Genomic DNA, 20354 nt, shown 5'->3' on the forward strand with positions numbered 1-20354 from the left:
CCCCCCGCCCAAGTGAAAGTTTGTTTTGGCTGTTTGCTGTGGTAACTCTTCTGTAGGGGCTGTCAGACGAGATGAATGATGGTAAGGCTGGGAACCAATTTGTCTGGTTGGGCCATGGAGATGTTAGAATGAGTGGACTAGGGATGTGAGGGTATGGTGAAGCCTAGGACAAGCTGGGGTTGGGGAGAAAGAAAGGGGGGAAGAATACTGCCCTTAGTCACCTTTCTTGGCATTGTGTGAACTCATTGTAAGAGGATTTCCCTGCGTTTAGAGTAAGTGTGGTCTGTTCCCTCTTAACAGTTTCTAAGGTTTTGATGAGATGTGAAGCAGCCTCTTCAAGGCCCTCCTGTCTTTCACTTAAATGATAATACTTTAAATAATACTTCAGTATATTCCAAAGCACACATTCATTTACTGAATGTAGCTACAAAAGCCTTGGAAAGTGGGACTTATTGTACACAAAGGACAGGTGTTAGTAGATACACTAGTTTTAAGTTTTAAGTAGGCCTAAGGCTAGTTTGCTCATTATATGAAGGATGTATATGTTGGATACTGCATGTGTTTTGTGTAGTATGTTTGTCTCCACATGAATTTTCTGTGATACTTTAAATAGGATTTCAGAAGTCAAAATTTTATCTCATAAATAGTGATAAATTGTTTCTTCCCAAACAACTACTTTGTAGCTAGGACTTTCAGAGGTACTGCAAAATGAATTAATAGTATTTATCCCTCCTATATTTTTGTGATGTGTTTTCATTGACATATTGTTGTCTTTTTATCCATAGTTTCACATTCTAAATTCATGCTCATCTTCAGGAAATTAATATATAAGCACAGAGTAGAACAGAGATGGATTGAGAGAATTTCCATGTACATTGAAGGTAGATTTATCTGAAGAGCCTGGTGTTAGTCAATGCTGAGCAGTCACCAGAGGCAGATTGCAGATTAAGAACAGGGGGTGGGGAATCAAGGAGTTTCTAGAATTCTTTAGATCATAGCTTTTGGCAGCATGTAGCAGAGTCGGACACGACTGAAGCGACTTAGCAGCAGCAGCAGGGGAGCCTGGTGGGTTGCTGTCTATGGGGTCACACAGAGTTGGACACGACTGAAGCGACTTAGCAGCAGCAGCAGAAGGGCTTAATTTTAAATAAGGATGCTGTAGACATTTGCTGAACAAATTACTGAGAAGTCGTCGTGGGCCTCTCTACAGAGAGCAGGGCAGGCGAGCTTTGCTACCAGCTGTGAGCCAGAAGCGAGGGGAGTGAACTGTTACCCTCCCTCTCCTGACTCAAAGCATGGGACAATTTGATATGTGAACTATTTCTGTCTCACACTGACCTGTGTGTTAATATGTGCTTTGGTTCACAAATCTTTAATCTAGGGAGAAAATTATGTCAGAAAAGTGCTTACTCCTGTGGGATTTTGCCAGGAGAGTGCTTGATTTTAATAATGGCAAATTTTTGCCAGACACTTCTGGAAATTCACTGCCTATCTGCAGCTCCTGGAATACTTGTGGTTACACAGGGAGAGTGAGTCATGTTGTCATAGCATGGCAAAATGGGGACAGAAACCACTCAACGCTGAAAGTCATCACTGCTAGATCAACCTGTTAAATTCTTACGTTAGGCTTTCTGTCTTTACCCAGTCCTTTCAGATGGCAGGAGAGTCCTGGGGTGCAATTAATTCCATGTGCCTAAAATTAGTTGGGGACTGGAAAAGATGAATCAGGAATTTGTGCTCACTGACCACCCAGCTATATATAAAAATATTCTGTACTGCAATATATGTATGGTTTCATTACCTGTAAGTCATATATTAAACAAATACTTATCAACATCTAGCATATGAGGAAACAGAGGTTAAGTAACATACACAGTCACTCTACTAGTGGTATTTTAAGTCATATCTGTCTAACTCTAAAGACTGTGCTGTTTGAAATGTTGTAGATAGAAGTCTCATTGTTTATATTCCTGTTGATATGGGATACTCAGGCATTTAGGCTACTGCTGATTCACCTAGTAGTGTCACTTAACTGCTCTGGAAAAAGAGGAATTCTTTGCATAAAAGTAGGTCACCAATGGGAGGATCAGTGAGTAAAAAATGTTACTACCAAACTAGCATATTTTTATTTGTTTTACCATTGATAAAACCTGTTCGACAGATCTTTTATCTTCATACTTTCTCTAGTTTCTCTTGTTGCTTATTAAATATCAGTATTTAACACCAGACTAATCTTTCAGTAGATTTTATCCCCCAGTGAGTTTATTTCATGAGCCACTTGTGCAGTGAGGTTTTTGGAGTAACTGTTTAACAATGGGGCAGAATTTTTCTTTGGAGAGATCTGAAAACCTAGTATTGAATGTAGTTGGCACCCTCTTCAGAATCACCAAGAAAAGAAACCAAAGCTTATGTGGATTCTGTGCGCTTGTGGTCCTTGCACTTGTGACTGCTGATGAGTCACTTTGAGCGCTCTGGTCAGAATTGTCCAGCTGGGCCTCACTGGGACTGGTTGGCCCAAGATGGAGAAATCACAAGAGAGTAGCAGAAACAAGGTATATTTACATTCACTTTCACTTATTTTAAAGCAATTTGGAGTTGCCAAGTCTTCAGTTATTTTTGCTGCTGTATGTACATATTCACTCTAATTCCAGATGTAGTAACCTGGAAAGTAACCCTCCTTTCAGTGGCACCTAATTTATTTCCCACAGGACTGACTCTTCTAGCTGGTGACTGACTCTGCCCTGGATCAGAATGTACACTTTGTGTAAAGTGCCATTGTAGTGAATTCATTAAAAACCGCACAGTGGTCAAAATAGGCAAAGAAATTGTGTCTGAGCTTCCATTTCAATGTCTCATCCTCATATGGTCACTTTTGAATGGGTGGGGCTCTTTTGTTTGCCACTTCTGTTTTGCTTATAGGGCTGTTGTGAGAAAAGGTTTCTTTGGTCTAAGAATACAATAATGTATTCTCATTACCCCCTCCCTCCCCTTTTCTACAGATCAGCTGAGCCAGATGGAATTATGGCTGAGCTCCTCTCAGTCTCTTTATCTTGCACATATTCTGATTGTTGAAGAAATCTGTTTACTGTAGCTTGAATGTCATTGGCCTACCCTTTGTACTGACCCAGGAATGAGCCTGCACACGGGCATCTGGTCTAACTCAGAACACTCTGCAGGGACACAGCCTGGCATATTATAAATTGTCTATTGGCATGCTGTCTGTTTGACAGAATAGCAGAGTCGATTCTGGATACTTGCCTTGGTTGGCCACCAAGTTTTGCTCTCAGTGAGAGGTCAGGATGATGTCAGTTTGCAAATGTTTGAGGAAAAATTACCACCAGCAAGCCAGAGGTTTAGCTGAACTGTGGGGATTTACAGATGTCTTCGAATGTAACTTTTGTAAATTTCACCTGGCTCCATGTTCCTGTGCATATTATAGTATGAATATAAATTTGGCTTATTTGTATGATAATATTTTGAGTATTTTAATCTAAAAGCATGATTTCAAAAGTCAAAGGTCAAGAGAATTCCTCTGAAGTGTTTTAAATATGCTAGCCTAAAAATTATGCAACCTTTTTTCTTTCGAGGATTTCAATTTGACAAATGTGAAGAAATCTCCAAAATCACAAAAATTGAAGAAGAATATTAGTTCCTTGGCACATGAGCAACACTGGTTCCTTTCTGGCCTTGCAGGGTCAAAACTCTGGGCTCCAGGGAAGTGAAACTGTGAGTGAAAAAGTAACTGTGCTCACAGGCTGTGCATCCAGAGTGAAGCAGACCTAGCATTTTCTGTTGTACAAAGTTATGTGTACTTTATTTTCCTGCTCTGTGGATTAAGGTTATAAATGACTGTTTTTAGAAGTAACTATTCACCTAGAGGGGCTTCTCAGGAGGCACTAGTGGAGGGTTCAATCCCTGGACCAGGAAGATCCCCTGGAGGAGGGAATGGCAACCCACTCCAGTATTCTTGCCTGGAGAATCCCATAGACAGAGAAGCCTGGCAGGCTACAGTCCATGGGGTCACACAGAGTCAGACATGACTGAGCCACTGAGTGTGATCACAGTTCACCTAGAAATCTCATACTTATCATCTTTGCATTTTGATTTATGAGAAGACTAACGTGATTATTTTATTTGTGATTATTTTAAATGTTAGATTCCTTTTTGCCTTGATGACCAACAGTTTTATGTATTCATTTCCTATTGCTTTGTAACAAGTCACCACAGATTAGTGGTTAAAACTAATACTCAATTATTACCTGCCCATTGTGGCTGGCTTCTCTGCCCAGGTTTTCACAAGGCTGAAAGGAACATGTCTGCCAGGCTGAGTTCTCTCTTGGACACTCCAAGGAAGAATCTGCTTCCAAGTTCATTCAAGTTGTTGGGTAGAATGCAGTTCCTTGAGGACTGAGCTCCCTGTTTTCTTACAGGGAAAGAAGGGGACCCCACAGACCTCTTTTCTTACAGGGGGCCCCATGGCCCCCTCCATCTTCAGAGCTGGAGAATATTTTAACAGTGGAAAATATTTTCTCTTGTGGACTCCCTCTCATGCTTCAGATGTCTCTGATTTCTCTCTCTGATCTCTACACCCAGATTTAAAGACTGGAATGATTAGATCATCACCACCTATATTATCTCCCTTTTTTCAAAGCCAACTGTGCCATATAGTATGACTTAATCATGGAGTAAGGGCCATCATATTCAGTCTTAGAGATTATACAGGGCATTCACTCAGGGTGTAGGGATCCTGGAGGCCATTTTTGGGTTTTGCCTATCATAATTTATATTAGTGTTCATAAAATATCACTGAAAAATTTGCAGTGGATACATCTTTAATAGATTCCTACTAGGAAGGAAAAGAAGATGCTACATGTAGTTTTGTTTCTCAGACAACCATTTATTGATAGCTTCATGGATTTCCATGATAAGAAGATAGCATTTACTTCACTGAGTAGTCCTATGATTTTATGAATGGCATAGAGTATCTGTCCTGGAAAAGGTGATTCACCCTTTTGTAGCTCAAATATTACATAGTATAAATAATAAATAATACCACTACAGGGCAAATAAAATCTCAGCTATAATCTTGATAGAAATTTAAATGGATTCTTGTTCTTCAATACTACATCACCTGCATGAACTACTTAATTCAGCTTTTCCACTTCTGGAATTTTGTGACTTATTCTACTGAAGGACTACTCTTTGAAACAACATACTGGGGCTTTTTACCTATAGAACTTAAGCAAAGCCCAGGGATGTACCATCCAAGTATTAGAGAACTAAACATATGTCTCATTGTATCAGGTATATCAGTAGTCAACCTATCAGCTTCAATTTTTCCAAGTTTAACCAAGTTCAGATGAAACCATGTACATTTTTTTACCTTTAATTTCATATCATTTTAAAATTAATCAATTTTGGGGGCAGTCAGTAGTAAAAAAGAGAAAAAAGTATATCTGTCATTCCATGCAAATTTATTTAAAACACAGACTTTCACAGTCAGTTCAGTTCAGTCGCTCAGTCATGTCTGACTCTTTGCAACGCCATGGACTGCAGCATGCCAGGCTTCCCTGTCCATCACCAACTCCTGGATCTTGCTCAAACTCATGTCCATCAAGTTGGTGATGCCATCCAACCATCTCATCCTCTGTTGTCTCCTTTTTCTCCTGCCTTCAATCTTTCCCAGCATCAGGGTCTTTTCAAATGAGTTAGTTCTTGGCATCAGGTGGCCAAAGTATTGGAGTTTCAGCTTTAGCATCAGTCCTTCCAGTGAATATTCAGAACTGATTTCCTTTAGGATGGACTGGTTGGATCTCCTTGCAGTCCAAGGGACTCTCAAGAGTCTTCTTCAACACCACAGTTCAAAAGCATCAATTCTTCGGTGCTCAGCTTTCTTTATAGTCCAACTCTCACATCCATACGTGACTACTGGAAAAACCATAGCTTTGAATAGATGGACCTTTGTTGGCAAAGTAATGTCTTTGCTTTTTAATATGCTGTCTAGGTTGGTCATAACTTTCCTCCCAAGGAGCAAGCATCTTTTAATTTCATGGCTGCAGTCACCATCTGCAGTGATTTGGAGCCCAAAAAAAGAAAGTCTACCACTGTTTCCCCATCTATTTGCCATAAAGTGATGGGACTGGATGCCATGATCTTAGTTTCCTGAATGTTGAATTTTAAGCCAACTTTTTCACTCTCCTCTTTCATTTTCATCAAGAGGCTCTTTAGTTCTTCTTCACTTTCTGCCATAAGGGTGGTGTCATCTGCATATCTGAGGTTGTTGATATTTTCCCCAGCAATCTTGATTCCAGCTTGTGCTTCATCCAGTCCAGCATTTCTCATGATGTACTCTGCATAGAAGTTAAATAAGCAGGGTGACACTATACAGCCTTGATGTATTCCTTTCCCAATTTGGAACCAGTCTCTTGTTCCATGCCCAGTTCTAACTGTTGCTTCTTGATCTGCATACAGATTTCTCAGGAGGCAGGTAAGGTGGTCTGGTATTCCCATCTCTTTCAGAATTTTCCACAGTTTATTGTGATCCACACAGTCAAAGGTTTTGGCATAGTCAATAAAGCAGTAGTAGATGTTTTTCTGGAACTCTCTTGCTTTTTCAATGATCCAGTGGATGTTGGCAATCTTATCTCTGGTACCTCTGCCTTTGCTAAATCCAGCTTGAACATCTGGAAGTTCATGGTTCATGTACTGTTGAAGCCTGGCCTGGAGAATTTTGAGCAATACTTTGCTAGTGCGTGAGATGAGTACAATTATGTGGTAGTTTGAAAATTCTTTGGCATTGCCTTTCTTTTGGGATTGGAATGAAAACTGACCTTTTCCAGTCCTGTGGCCACTGCTGAGTTTTCCAAATTTGCTGGCATATTGGGTGCAGCACTTTCACAGCATCATCTTTTAGGATTTGAAATAGCTCAACTGGAATTCCATCACCTCCACTAGCTTTGTTCGTAGCAATGCTTCCTAAGGCCCACTTGACTTCACTTTCCCGAGTGTCTGGCTCTAGGTGAGTGATCACACCATTGTGATCATCTGGGTCGTGGAGATCTTTTTTGTATAGTTCTTCTGTATATTCTTGCCACTTCTTCTTAATATCTTCTGCTTCTGTTAGGTCCATACCATTTCTGTCCTTTATTGTGCCCATCTTTGCATGAAATGTTCCCTAGGTATCTCTAATTTTCTTGAAGAGATCTCTAGTCTTTCCCATTCTATTGTTTTCCTCTGTGTCTTTGCACTGATCACTGAGGAAGGCTTTCTTATCTCTCCTTGCGAATAGGGAAGTCTGCATTCATATGGGTATATCTTTCCTTTTCTCCTTTGCCTTTTGCTTCTCTTCTTTTCACAGCTACTTGTAAGGCCTCCTCAGACAACCATTTTGCCTTTTCGCATTTCTTTTTCTTGGGGATGGTCTTGATCACTGCCTCCTGTACAACGTCACAAACCTCCATCCATAGTTCTTCAGGCATTCGATCAGATCTAAATCTTGATATCTATTTGTCACTTCCACTGTATAATATAATGTATAATGACTTTCACATTAGGGATACCTAAACATGACTATCAGCCAGACCTACTTATGAGGCAGGCAATTTAATCTCTCTGAAATTCCAGGTTTCTAATTTTTGTAATTTAAGTATGATAATGTTGCCATTGCTTGGTAGTTAATTTATTTGAAAGGATTTTAAAAGCCTATCCAATACCTGAACCTTGCTAGCTTCTGAGGATATAACTATTATTATGAATATTTGAGACTATCTGTATGTTTTATAAACAAAGATATAATCCCTTTCATAGAGATTATGGTCTAACAAAGGTGTTAGGATAAATGCAGTAATATGTATAAAGTGCTTATCCCATTGCCTAGTATTGTGTGGATACATAAAACATATTAAGCACTTTCTTCCTTACCTTTTCCTTGCCTGATCTCATTGCTGTAAGATGTGTCATAACTATGATTCTGGCAAATAAATCTCAGAAGCATTGTGTCACCAAAGAATTAGTATAGAAAATAGCAGCATGACAAATTACACGTTGCTGAGGAAGTGAGATTATGTAATGGACTGAGTTTCCTGGTCAATCTTGCTAGAACTGTGCCTTTCAGCAAAATGAAGTTGGTGATTTTGTTCCCAAGATCAGCAGTTTTCATCATGGATGTTACCCGGTCATAGAAAAATTGGCAGCATTTACTCAACAGATGTCAGAGTCTTTCTTGAAGGAAGGGTCTCATAGCTGACAAGCTGACACCAGTGCTACCAATTGTCAGGGGAAATCTGGTGATGACATGATTAATAAAAAGTATTTTGATCATTTTTCAGGTTTACCAAATGGTTGCAATTATTTTCTCTGTTGCTCCCTCTACTACCACTGATAGAAAATGTGCACCCTTCATTTCATCTGTAGATAGTTTTATGCTACTTTATGAGGAACATCAATAGCAGTTTGTGAACTCAAGAACCAAGGGTGAAGCAGCTTGTATGTTCGTATCTTGCCAACAGAATGGAAGGGACCAGAGAGGGCAGTTAGTGTATGGGAACTTTTGAGGCAAAAATATCCTAGAGTTGTAGCTTTGTCCGGGCCTTGACTTGGCTAAATCTCAGAATATCATCTAACCATCCCAAAGTCTGCCTGGAAGTTGAGATTCTGATCACTTCTTCGCTGGATGTTGTGGAGAAATATGTTTATGAGATACTGTGTATCCCTTGAATGAACTATAAGAATGACAGGATCAAGACTTACTGACATTTTGAAATAGTTTATTGACATTACTGTGGCCTTGTGTCTACCAAACATGATGATTATAGTCCAGAGGAAAATACAAAATACAACCTCTATCTCTTCATCTTTCCACTCAAATAGACTTCAGTATTCAGTGACAGGACTTCTTTATTATTCTTTTCCAAATACTTTAAAAAAATTTAATTGAAGGATAATTGCTTTACAATGTTGTGTTGGTTTCTACTGTAAACCGTGAATTAGCCATAATTATATGTATATGTATATGTGCATCTCCTCCCTCTTTAGCTGCCCTCCCTCTCGCATGCCACCCCTCTGGGTCATCGCGGAGCACCAGGCTGGGTCCCCTGTGCTGTACGGCAGCTCCGCACTAGCCATCTGGTTTACACATGGTAGTGCATATATGTCAGTGCTACTCTCTCAGTTTGTCCCACCTTCTTCTTCCCCTGCTGTGTCCATAAGTCCTTTCTCTAAATCTGCATCTCTATTCCTGCCCTGCAGATAGGTTCATCAGTACCATTTTTATAGATTCACAGGAGTACTTTAATCTCTGTTCATGAAAACACATCAAGAGGAACATCTGTCACAGGTTTTATTTAATACAAATTTTGCTAGTTGTTACCAGAATAGTGGTGGTGATTGATTTTGTCCCCAGTGACTCCTGAGTAGCTCCTACTCAGCACATAACTCCCAGAACAGTCTTCTGATACCCACATTTTCCTCTGTGTCCCCTTTACTCTGAATTGACAGTTTGCAGGCAATGACACCCCACTCCAGTACTCTTGCCTGGAAAACCCCATGGACAGAGGAGCCTGGTAGGCTGCAGTCCATGGGGTCGCTAAGAGTCGGACATGACTGAGTGACTTCACTTTCACTCTTCACTTTCATGCATTGGAGAAGGAAATGAAGAATCCCAGGGACAAGGGAGCCTGGTGGGCTGCCGTCTATGGGAGCCCAGAGCCGTCACACAGGGTTGGACATGACTGAAGTGACTTAGCAGCAGCAGCAGACACAGGGCAACACATAGGTGGTGCAGAGTGAGTCATGTTCTTCTTAGGTCTCAGCTGCTCCCTGTTAAGCAGAGCTTAGCGAACAGTAATTGAATAAGAAGGCAGAGCACTCAGAGGAGCAGGAAACAAGTACAATTTTATGAAAAGGATTATGCAGCACAACAAGGTCAAACCCTGCCACGGTTTGTTTTCCTCTCCCTTGTATTCCTCTTTGATCAGCAGAAGAGGCTGTTATCAGTTGTTGGCATTATGACTGGGCACATCCGTCCAGGGTCAAACATGCTGCAGTCTGCAAAGCCAGCAGCAGATTGCAGTGCTCTGCAGTCCAGCCAGACCAGCAGAACTTGTGTAGTGCCCTGTTATAAACTAGAATACCAAACTGGGGATGTTGCCTTAATGGGGCATTTGAGGGTAAAAGCAACGAAAGCTTTTCCTGTTTCAGAACAAACTGTCCTTCCATAAGTGCTGCCTTAGGAACATAGAACATGTGTTTTGTTTTTTAATGGAAGTATAGTTTATTTACAATATTGTATTAGTTTCAGGTGTACTGTGATTCAGTTATACATATGTATTCTCTTTCAGATTATTTTCCATTTTAGGTTTTACAAGATATTAAATAGAGTTTCCTGTGGTGTATAGTGAGTCCTTGTTGTTTATCTATTTTATATAGACACAGTAGTGTGTATTTGTTAATACATTAACATAATACATGTTAATACATAGACCTGTTTGGAGCAAGGCAAAGCCAAAGCTGGTCCTCAAAGCATCATTAAATTCTGTTTTCCATGATATTTAATCTGTGCATGGACCCTGATGAGCTAGTTTAATTTTCTTTTGAAGTGCTGTATGTGTGGATATTATCTTAGAGTTGCATATGAAATGGCAACTTCAATATTTTCAATAGATGCATGGAGATGTTTAAGAACCAACTTACCGATGAACATCATCACTAGGAGATCATTGTTTTGCCATATTAACAGAAACTCCCTTTGTGATTTTGCAGCCACGACAGCCCAACCCTGACTGGCGTTACTCTGCCTCCCTGAGAGCAGGAATGCACAGGTATGTCTTTCCCTCCTCCTTCTGTCAGAAGTTACTGTAACTGTGTGACTCAGATAAACTCTTGTCTTCATAGGCCGGAAGCAGCTGTCAAAACTGAGATGCCTAAATGCTTTGCCAGGGGAATGAACTTATTTTTGTCTCCGTATCTGGAAGTGGTCATTGCCAAATGCTTATCTAGTGCTGCCAAATAAGAGTGCCCTGTAAAGTCACAGACAGGCGGCTGTGTACTTTCTCTCATGAAAATTTCTATAAGGAAGTAGTTTCAACATCTTTTATCCTTTTTCTATCTATACTTTCTGACCCTGCCATAAAATGATAACTAATACTGATGCTTTGGGACTTGAGTATATCGTATAATATATGCTCATGTTGTCCACCTTGGTTTTCCATCACACATTGACTGTTATATCCTATTAGCCACATAATTGTTATTCTTGTCCATGTTCACCCCTATTAGCGTCTCCTTATCTTTTCCATCTTGTTGCTGTCTTATTGCCTGCCCTCAGTGGCATGGACTCCTCAGAGGATGAGCCACGTGAAGGGCCTTTATTGAATATCTGGAGACCAAATCAAGCTTACTTTTAAATTAACCTAGAGTAATAGCATTACTCTAAGACTCAGATTAAATATAATTTTGCCTTCTCTACTTTGTCTCTTTGACAGTAATTGATTAGCTACACTTATTCCCAGACCTGATCTAGTATTCATGCTACAGGGCCAAATAAAAGATTCATTATTTGTGAGTGTCTTCGGGAAACCAAATGGAGAGCGCCAAGCAACTAATGTTCACTACCACCAGAATAATTTAGTTTTAAAGAGGAAATAAACTCCAGAGTTATCTGGGCAACTTTTGAGTAGATCTTTAACCAAACCTTGATCAATTTCTAAAGAGAGAGTTTACAAAGTATGTGTTGAGTTAATGAGAAATTGGTTTTAACCCATGAAAAATGTATTAAATTCAAATAAGTCAGTATATTCCCAACCATTTCACATTGAGCAGAAATCCTTATATTAGGTGCTCTTTCTGAACAAGAAGTGATCAGTTGAAGACTGAAGATCAGTAGTTGGCTTGGTGAGACACTGCACTAGAATCTGGTCATAATTTTAGGCCAGAAACACTCGGGCAGATGCCAGCATACTAGGTTTCAGAAATATTCTTTCTACTTGTTAGAAGCTATCTTATGCTTTTTCCTGCATCTGAGCTATTGTGGTAGACTATATGATAGGAAAAAATATGGTTTATGTTACCAACTCTTTATCTCCCAGTTGAATTAGTACTTTATTTGAAAAGTACCAAAGCTATAAGATTCACCTTTAAAACTATATTAAAATAAAATGCTAAAACATATCACTTCCTTATTCCATTTTCAAATGAAAAAAAGCCATATGTGCTTCTATTCAGGTTTCAACTAAGATGTCATAAAATTCAAGTAGGATAAGAGAGGAAATAAAAATTAAAACTAAAAGTTATTTATTCCTCACAGTGTAGTACATGGAGCATATGTTAAGTTGTGAACTTAAGTAATACTCATCTTTTTCATGCATATGCTTGGCTTCCTGACCTTTCTAGCCTCAGATACTGTATACCTGTCCTTTGAAAATTCTGCTTGAGCTGAGCTGGTTCCCAGGGTAGTTATATCTTCAGAGAGAATCTAATTGAACCCATGTAATTTGTTGGTAGGCTCCAGCAACACCATCAGCAGTACCTGAAGGATATTAATATTTGGAAAAAAGGGAAGATTCTAGGATATAGATGAAGGCAAGAACAGCAATAGAGCAGAGCTTATGGAGTGAATTTCCACTAGATATGTTGTTTGAAGTCAAAGGGTAAGAAGATATTGGGAATTCCCTGGTGGTCCCATGGTTAGGACTCCGATCTTTCACCGCCAAGGGCGCGTGGATCCCTGGTCAGGGAACTAAGATCCCACAGGCCACATGATGTGGCCAAAAAAAAAAAAAAAGGAAAAGAATGTTGAGTTTAGAGACCTTCTCTGTAATATTTCAGGTTTGCCTGCTCTGCTGAGTCACACGGCCCCTTCAGGCAGTCGTCCTCAAGTTTTACTTCAGTAACTTAATTTCCAAGGTGAATTAATGTCTAGTTTCAGAGAGTTCTCTTATTTTGCTGGGGGTTTTCTTGGGTGATATTTATTCTTAGGGTTCTATTCATTCCTTTCTTCATCCAAAAGATATTTGAGAGTTTCATATGTGCTTACATCACACATACATAAATGGATATGATGTTCTCTCTGCCCATGAACAGTTTACATGCTATCTCTGCTTACCTCTAAGGATCTCCCAGTTCATGTCTCACTCCTTTGCAGCATTTCATGTGGAGTTAATCTCTTCTGAATTGGGCTCCATGAGTGGTGATGATAAACTTTCTCTAGTCCCAGGATATGTAGGGTGGGTTTTCTTTGAGGAAAAATAAAGAGTGATGAAACAGAAAATACAGTTAGGGAATAATTGGGCAAAACTGGAATAATACTGTGCTTTCCTTTTTTTGCTGGTTACTACAGTATTATTCCATACTTAAGGCTACGGTGGCTGTAGCCTTAAGTATGGAATAATACTGTGAAAGTGAAAGTGAAGTAGCTCAGTCGTGTCCGACTCTTTGCAACCCCGTGGACTGTAGCCTACCAGGCTCCTCCCTCCATGGGATTCTCCAGGCAAGAATACTGGAATGGGTTGCCATTTCCTTCGCCAGGGGATTTTCCCGACCCAGGGATCGAACTCAGGTTTCCCGCATTGCGGGCAGACGCTTTAACCTCTGAGCCATCAGGGAAGCCATGGAATAATACTGTAGTTACCAGCAAATAATGTTTGTGCTTTCCTCTGCCCTACAGAAAACCCAAAAATCAGAGAACCAGCAAAAGAAACTTGGGGCTTTTGAAAATAAGCTCTCTTCATCTGCTTCAGCATTAAGATGATAAAATGGCATTTTTTAGCCCTATCATGGGCTTCCTGTTAGATTTAATGAACACCACACGGCATTAATGAAAACCAAAATTGGTATAAAGATAAAACACATTTATCTCCTGCATGGTGTAGCAGGCAGTAAGTCAGCAATGCTTTTGCATTTTATGCAAGGTGACTACTCAATAGTAATTGCTTCAGTTTAAGCACAAGTAGAAATTGTTAGCTGCAGTCCTGCCTCCAGAGATGTAAGCACTTTCTGAGGGTGGAAGGAGAGCTGGAAAGACATTTGTGGTCTAACTTTTATTTGGGTCTATGTGTTTACTCAGCTCTGTGCACCTGGAGGAGGCTGGCATTCTACGGGCTGGTCCAGGGGGACCCGATCAGCAGTGGCCAACAGTATCCAGTGCGACACCAGGTAAAGACCCAGGGTCTCTCCCTTCTTGTTTGAGTTCTGGAAAGTCATCAGATGACCTGTTTTTGTAAGACCAGGAGTATCAGTGGCTCTCTTTTAATTCTTTCTTCTTTTCCTTACATGTGTGACTTCCTTAAGTACATGATTATACACAAGTATTTTGATTTTCTTCTTAATGTACCTCAGTGGTTGGAAACAGGTAACATAAGGGCATGTGTGTGCATAAACTTCTTTTCCGCAATAACCAGGTACATGTCAAATACTTAGTCTATCTGAGCTACACAGACAAGATCTGGTGGCCTCATGCACAGAGATGACATTGTTAGCAAAGATCTTTTGGTTAAAGATGTTGGAAATCCACTCCAAGTAGTAAACAAAACGGAGACTGATAGATTGATTAGTAGATAGACTGATGAAATGGAGTTTCTCGTGGAAGTGGAAAACTTGTCAGAACCAAGGCACCACTCTGTCTGACTTCAAGGCACAGTCAGGCCTCCTTCTTTCCTGACATCTGCATCTTTCAGTAGACTGCCTTTTATTGCCTTGACATGCACATTGCCAAATGTGACCAGTCTTGCAGTTTCTTAGTGCAGAGGACCAGTGGGAACCAATTCCTAATCCAAACTTTCAGGAAAGAGAATCTGCCAGGTGACATCAAGAACCCAGTGGCTGGGTGAGCATTAAAAATTTTCCCAAATTCACGTTTCCTTATTTTCCTTATCTTGCCCAGTCACTAAAGCAGTGTCATATAATGTAAATATGGCTTTGGAGACACATCCTGGTGGCAATTTTCAGAAAGGAACAAATACAGAGATTATAAATGTTGTCTAGCATAATCCTCTATAAATAGAACATCATTGTGGTGATAATAGTTACTAATTTTTGAGACACACTGTATCCAGACACTGTGCCAGTGCATGATCTCATTTACTCCCTGAGACAGTCTTGCATGGGATTTATTATCTCTGGTGTACATAACAGGAACTAGAGACACAGAGAGGTTAAGAAACATACCCAAGTTCACATAGTTTATGGTAAGGTAGGATTCAAACCTCGGAGAAGGCCATGGCACCCCACTCCAGTACTCTTGCCTGGAAAATTCCATGGATGGAGGAGTCTGGTAGGCTGCAGTCCATGGGGTCGCTAAGAGTCAGAAACGACTAAGCAACTTCCCTTTCACTTTTCACTTTCATGCATTGGAGAAGGAAATGGCAACCCACTCCAGTGTTCTTGCTAGAGAATCCCAGGGACGGAAGAGCCTGGTGGGTTCCTGTCTATGGGGTCACACAGAGTCAGACACGACTTAAAGCCACAGCAGCAGCAGCACTTATACAATGAGAAATTTGATGTAGTTATTTAATATATTATTGTATTCTATTTCTCCAGCACATCCCACTAGAAAAACTTCACAAGAATTTTTATTTTATATATATATATATTCACATATATAACAGATTATATAAGTGTATGTGTAAAAAGTTCTTTCCAAAAATAATCTGGTGCCTTTCAAATGATTAGGCTGTGCAAGTAACATGTGCAGTTAAGGGCCCATTTTTGCTGGCAGCTCTTAAGAGTTTTCGTTGATTCTAATAAGCCAGCATTTGCTATTTATGAATGTTGTATAATTCAACTAAAAGTCACATTTGTCAAAAAAACAAATGCCTAAGTTAAAGCAATTCATTAGAGAGCTAATATTCCAGATGGCAAGGGGGAGAACATAAAATAGTTCATTGACAAATTTGCACCCCCAGTGCCAGTGATGGCATAACATGGTGGAGGAGGAAGTGGTTTTAGACTGCCAAGCATTGCAGGATGGGAGGCATTTGAGAGTTGAGAACTGCTCAATCAAAGCAGTGCCATGAAATCACCCCTACCATCCTGCCTCCATTTCAGGGTTTTTCTTGTTCTCATAGAGACTTTGCAGGTCAGGCTGGTGAGTCCAGAACTAACTTTGAATACATTCTCCCTTTCATTGATGGTGCTAGTTGCTGTATATTCCTAGGCAAGTGGGAAATAGGAACTGTTCATAGATTATTTTATCTGCATCTGGCCCAGGATTGTCCTTCAAATTCAAAACAATGTTAAGAACCCATCTTTTAAAAAAAATTATTGAAGTATAGTTGATTTACAAGGTTGTTTCTGCTGTACAGCAAAGTGATTCAGTTATACATACGTTCTTTTTTATATTCTTTTCCATTCTGGTTTATCACGGGATATTGAATATAGTTCCCTGTGCTATACCGTAGGACCTTGTTGTTTATCCATTCTCTATATAATAGTATGCATCTGCTAACCCCACACCCCCAATCCATTCCTCCCCTAGGCCTGTTCCCCCTTGGCAGCCACAGGTCTGTTCTTTTTGTGTGTGAATGTGTTTCTGTTTTGTAGGTAAGTTCATTTGTGTCATGTTTTAGATTTCACATATACGTGAGATCATATGGTATTTGTCTTTCTCTTTCTGACTTCCTTCACTTAGTATGATAATCTCTAGGTCCAGCCATGCTGCTGCAAATGGCATTCTTTCATTCGTTTTTATGGCTGAGTAGGACGGGGAAGCCTGGTGGGCTGCTGTCTATGGGGTCGCACAGAGTCGGACACGACTGAAGTGACTTAGCAGCAGCAGTACTCTGTTGTATATATATACACCACATCTTGACCCATTCATCTGTTGATGGACATTTAGGTTGCTTCCATGTCTTGACTATTGTAAACATGCTGCTGTGAACACAAGGGTGCTAGTATCTTTTTGAATTATAGTTTTATCTGGATGTATGCCGAGGAGTGGGATCGCTGGATCATATGGCAACTCTATTTTAAGTTTTTTGAGGAACTGCCTTATTGCACCAATTTACATTCCCACCAGCAGTGTAGGAGGAAGGAACCCATCTTCTTGACAGAAGATAGAGAAGGAGCCACCATGGCTCCCCTTCCCTGCTGTCCTGACCCCTCTTGGATAATCCCTTCTCTTTGGGGCGATCCCTGGCTGCTGACGCATGAGTCAGTTTTCATGGGCTGAGCTGGACAGAGCTTCTGTCTTCCATGGGTGGCCTCCCCGTACTTTTCAGCACACCTCTGCACCAGTGATGGGACATTAGAGAGATGCTCCTCTGTGCTCTGCTCTGTTCTTTGGGTATTTTAGAGTCTTAGGACTCAAAATAGTTCTGCACTGTTTGGAGGGAACATGGGATAAAGATTTAAGATTATGGTTTAAAGTCAGATCTGAATTGAATTCCAATTCCAAACTTACTTGCTGGGTGAGCATAAATAAATTGGTTAAATTCATGTTTTCTTTGTTACCCCATCTGTAAATTGGGTATAACAATAACATCAATTTTGCCATGATAACTGAAGAAGACAGAGCTGAATATAGCACTTGACATATAGTATTAATAAATGTCTAATCTTTTCACTCCTTTTTTTTCTGGCCTACTTTTGTTTCCTGCAGTCTTTGTTGTGGCCTTAGATGGTAGCATGGTGGGCAGCATTCAGTAGTTCTCACTTCTGAGCCCAGATACAGAGCCTCTGAAGTAGTCTGGGTCATCCTGGTATCTGTGCAGTCCCGTTACACCTCGCCTCCCCACCCCAGCCACCCTCCTGGAGAATTCATCGACATGCTCCAAAACGCTTGGTTGTTTTCATTTCTAGGTAGAGCTTGCCTTTCACAGATTCTGCTGCCTTTAGTGCTTCATGATGATGGTGTAGTTGCTTCCAAAAGGCTTCCTCCTGGTGCCCGAGTCCCCGCACACTTGCGTCTGAGAGCTTCTCTGGAAATAGCACCTTCTCACACCAACCCCGGCAACAGCCGTGGGAATAGAGAGAGGCCTGCTGTGACCCAGTCCTCCTTTGCATGTGTTCTTTGTAGTTGTTTTTCCTCCACTGATGAATCCTTTGGCCTTGTCATGAAACTGTTCATTTATTGTCACAGTCCCCAGAAGCTGAGGCTAAAATGCCACGCTCTAAAAGGGTCAGAGGGGACATCACCAGGTGATGTTTCCCGCAGGATAAACAAGGCAGGCATTAAATTCGGTAATCCCAATTCCTGGCCCCTTTCTCCAGCCTCACCTCTGTGTGAGCAGATCTGGAACACAGGCTTCTTATTTCCTTAGCAGCTCAGTGAGACTGAGGAGGGAAAGAAAAGGAGCCGAGGTGGGGAGTGCACAGCTCACAATTCCTCTTCAGATGGAGGAGTGTGTTGGGGGGAGGGGCATTAAAGGGCCAGCCATTCACGCTTACAACCCTTTAAACGTTCTTAGTGTGCAATCTCTGAAGAGGTTTTAATGAGTGCCCTCTTGTGACAGTTCCTAGAGGGAATCCCAAGAGATTATGAAAAGACTTGTCTGTACCTTCCAGAGAGCCAGTCTGGCTTCATGGTCCCTGGCTGCTTTGCCCTCACACTGGTTCTTCCGGGCTCCTCTTTCCACATTTCATGGGATCTCAGGATTTACTCAAGGCAACAACAGTACATTATTTTTGGAGTGGGAGATATTCACTGTTTTCAAAAAGAGCTCAGGGAATTCCAAAAGGCACAGCACTGCCAAAGATAACATTATAGCTTTTCAAGCAATACCCCCAGGGGACCTGGGGCTGAACAGTGAAAGGTTAATTAGGTAGGTGAGGCAACTCAGGCCCTGAGGCTTCTTTAGACAAGCTTAGTTTAGAGTGACTGCACAGGGCTTCTGCAAGGATGGTTCCCAGAGCCACACTGACAACACCCATCAAATCCAAAAATCTTGGGCGGAGGCCCAGCCATCTGTGTTCTAAGGGGCCCTCTAAGTGACCCTGATGAACCCTCCAAGGTTGAGGACTGGTCGAGAGTTGAGGGCATATTCCTGAGGTTGTCTCATACCTTTGGAGGCTCAGAAACCATGCAATGAAGGCCTCTGTTCATGCGTCTGTTTATGATTCTTACTAGAAACAGGAAGCCTTCCGCATATCAAAGAGCCAATAACTAAGAGCTCAGGCTCTGGGTCAGAGTAACCCTATTTGAAATCTCGCTCTTCCACTCAGAGGTTGTATGTTCCTAGGACCATTATTTCTGAGTCCCAGTTTCTTTCTTTTTGAAATGGAGATAACAGTGTCTACCTTATAGGGTTGATGCAAGAATTAAATGAGACAGTACACACATCTGCAGAGCCTGGAGAGCAATGTTTAGTAAACGATGGTTATTTTTAGGATTTTTCAAGGTATGAGTCTACCTTTCAACGTCAGAATTTAGGTCTGAGTTGTTCTGAGTAGTCTCTGTGGGAAGGCTTTATTATAGAGCAGACTTTAAAAAGCACCATTTTGTGCCCTTAGGGGATTGTTTTTGCCCTGGTTTGCTGCATCTCTTTACTCTGTGGAAAATGGACAGTTAACGTGCCCTAGTTTCATAGGGAGATTCATGCTCTTATTTGTCTTAGGGATTCCCACCTCCCTGACAAAATCAACTCCCCGCAGAAGGTCTCCACAGAGACTTCATCTTTGATTCTTCCCCAGAAAGAAGTCATGATCCTTAAATTTGGGGGAATCCATTTAGGAGCACTGCCAACATGAATTTTTCCACTTCATGAGCGACTGCAGCCTCAGGCCTTGTCCGAGAATTTAAAAAGCATGCTGTTCCACTAACCTGCTCACCCTCAACTTCTGCTGTTGTCATGGCAACGATAGTCCTGGGAGATGTGTGCATATCTTTATCAGGGAGAAAAAAAAATGAAATCAACGATCTATATGGGTGGGGCAGCTCCCTCCCATCAGTATCCTCCACTCTCACCTTGCATCTCACAGCCCAGGAGTGCCAGATTGCCTTAGGGTCTCTAGCAGCCAGAAAAATATGTCCTTGTATAAGATACACTTTTACCCTCTTGGTGGCGTAGAGCTCATCAGGTCTGCTGGAGTTCTCTGTGTAGCTTATCTTGTGTGTTCTGACCTGGCCTGGAGGGCTGGAGCACGGTGTTGTGAGAAGGGGAATTAGAATCCTCTACCCAGGAGAAGCCAGGAAGTTTGTCTTTGCTAGCTCCATCTGTCTGGGACTTTCTTCAGCTCCTTCTTAAAGAGCACTTGGCACCACACTTGGTACCTTCTATTTTTAATGTCATGTAAATGAAAAACTGGAAAAAGAAAAGGCAGAGGAACCAGAGATCAAATTGCCAACATCCGCTGGATCATGAAAAAAGCAAGAGAGTTCCAGAAAAACATCTATTTCTGCTTTATTGACTATGCCAAAGCCTTTG

The 20354-nt window shown here is 41.0% G+C and overlaps 1 protein-coding gene across 3 annotated transcripts in view; it reads left to right on the forward strand.

Annotated features, from left to right (window-relative positions):
* LOC104996221 (protocadherin alpha-C2) overlaps positions 1–20354 on the forward strand; it is a 96010-nt gene that overhangs the window by 47230 nt on the left and 28426 nt on the right. For all 3 annotated transcript variants that reach the window (XM_010850378.1, XM_010850377.1, XM_010850379.1), the window contains exons 2-3: positions 10759–10817; positions 14060–14148. In XM_010850378.1, coding sequence (XP_010848680.1) covers positions 10759–10817; positions 14060–14148 — 148 coding nt within the window. The remainder of the gene's footprint in view (positions 1–10758; positions 10818–14059; positions 14149–20354) is intronic.

Source organism: Bison bison, unplaced genomic scaffold (genome assembly GCF_000754665.1).
Source record: "Bison bison bison isolate TAMUID 2011002044 unplaced genomic scaffold, Bison_UMD1.0 scf7180017864291, whole genome shotgun sequence".
NCBI classification, from domain to species: Eukaryota; Metazoa; Chordata; class Mammalia; order Artiodactyla; family Bovidae; genus Bison; species Bison bison.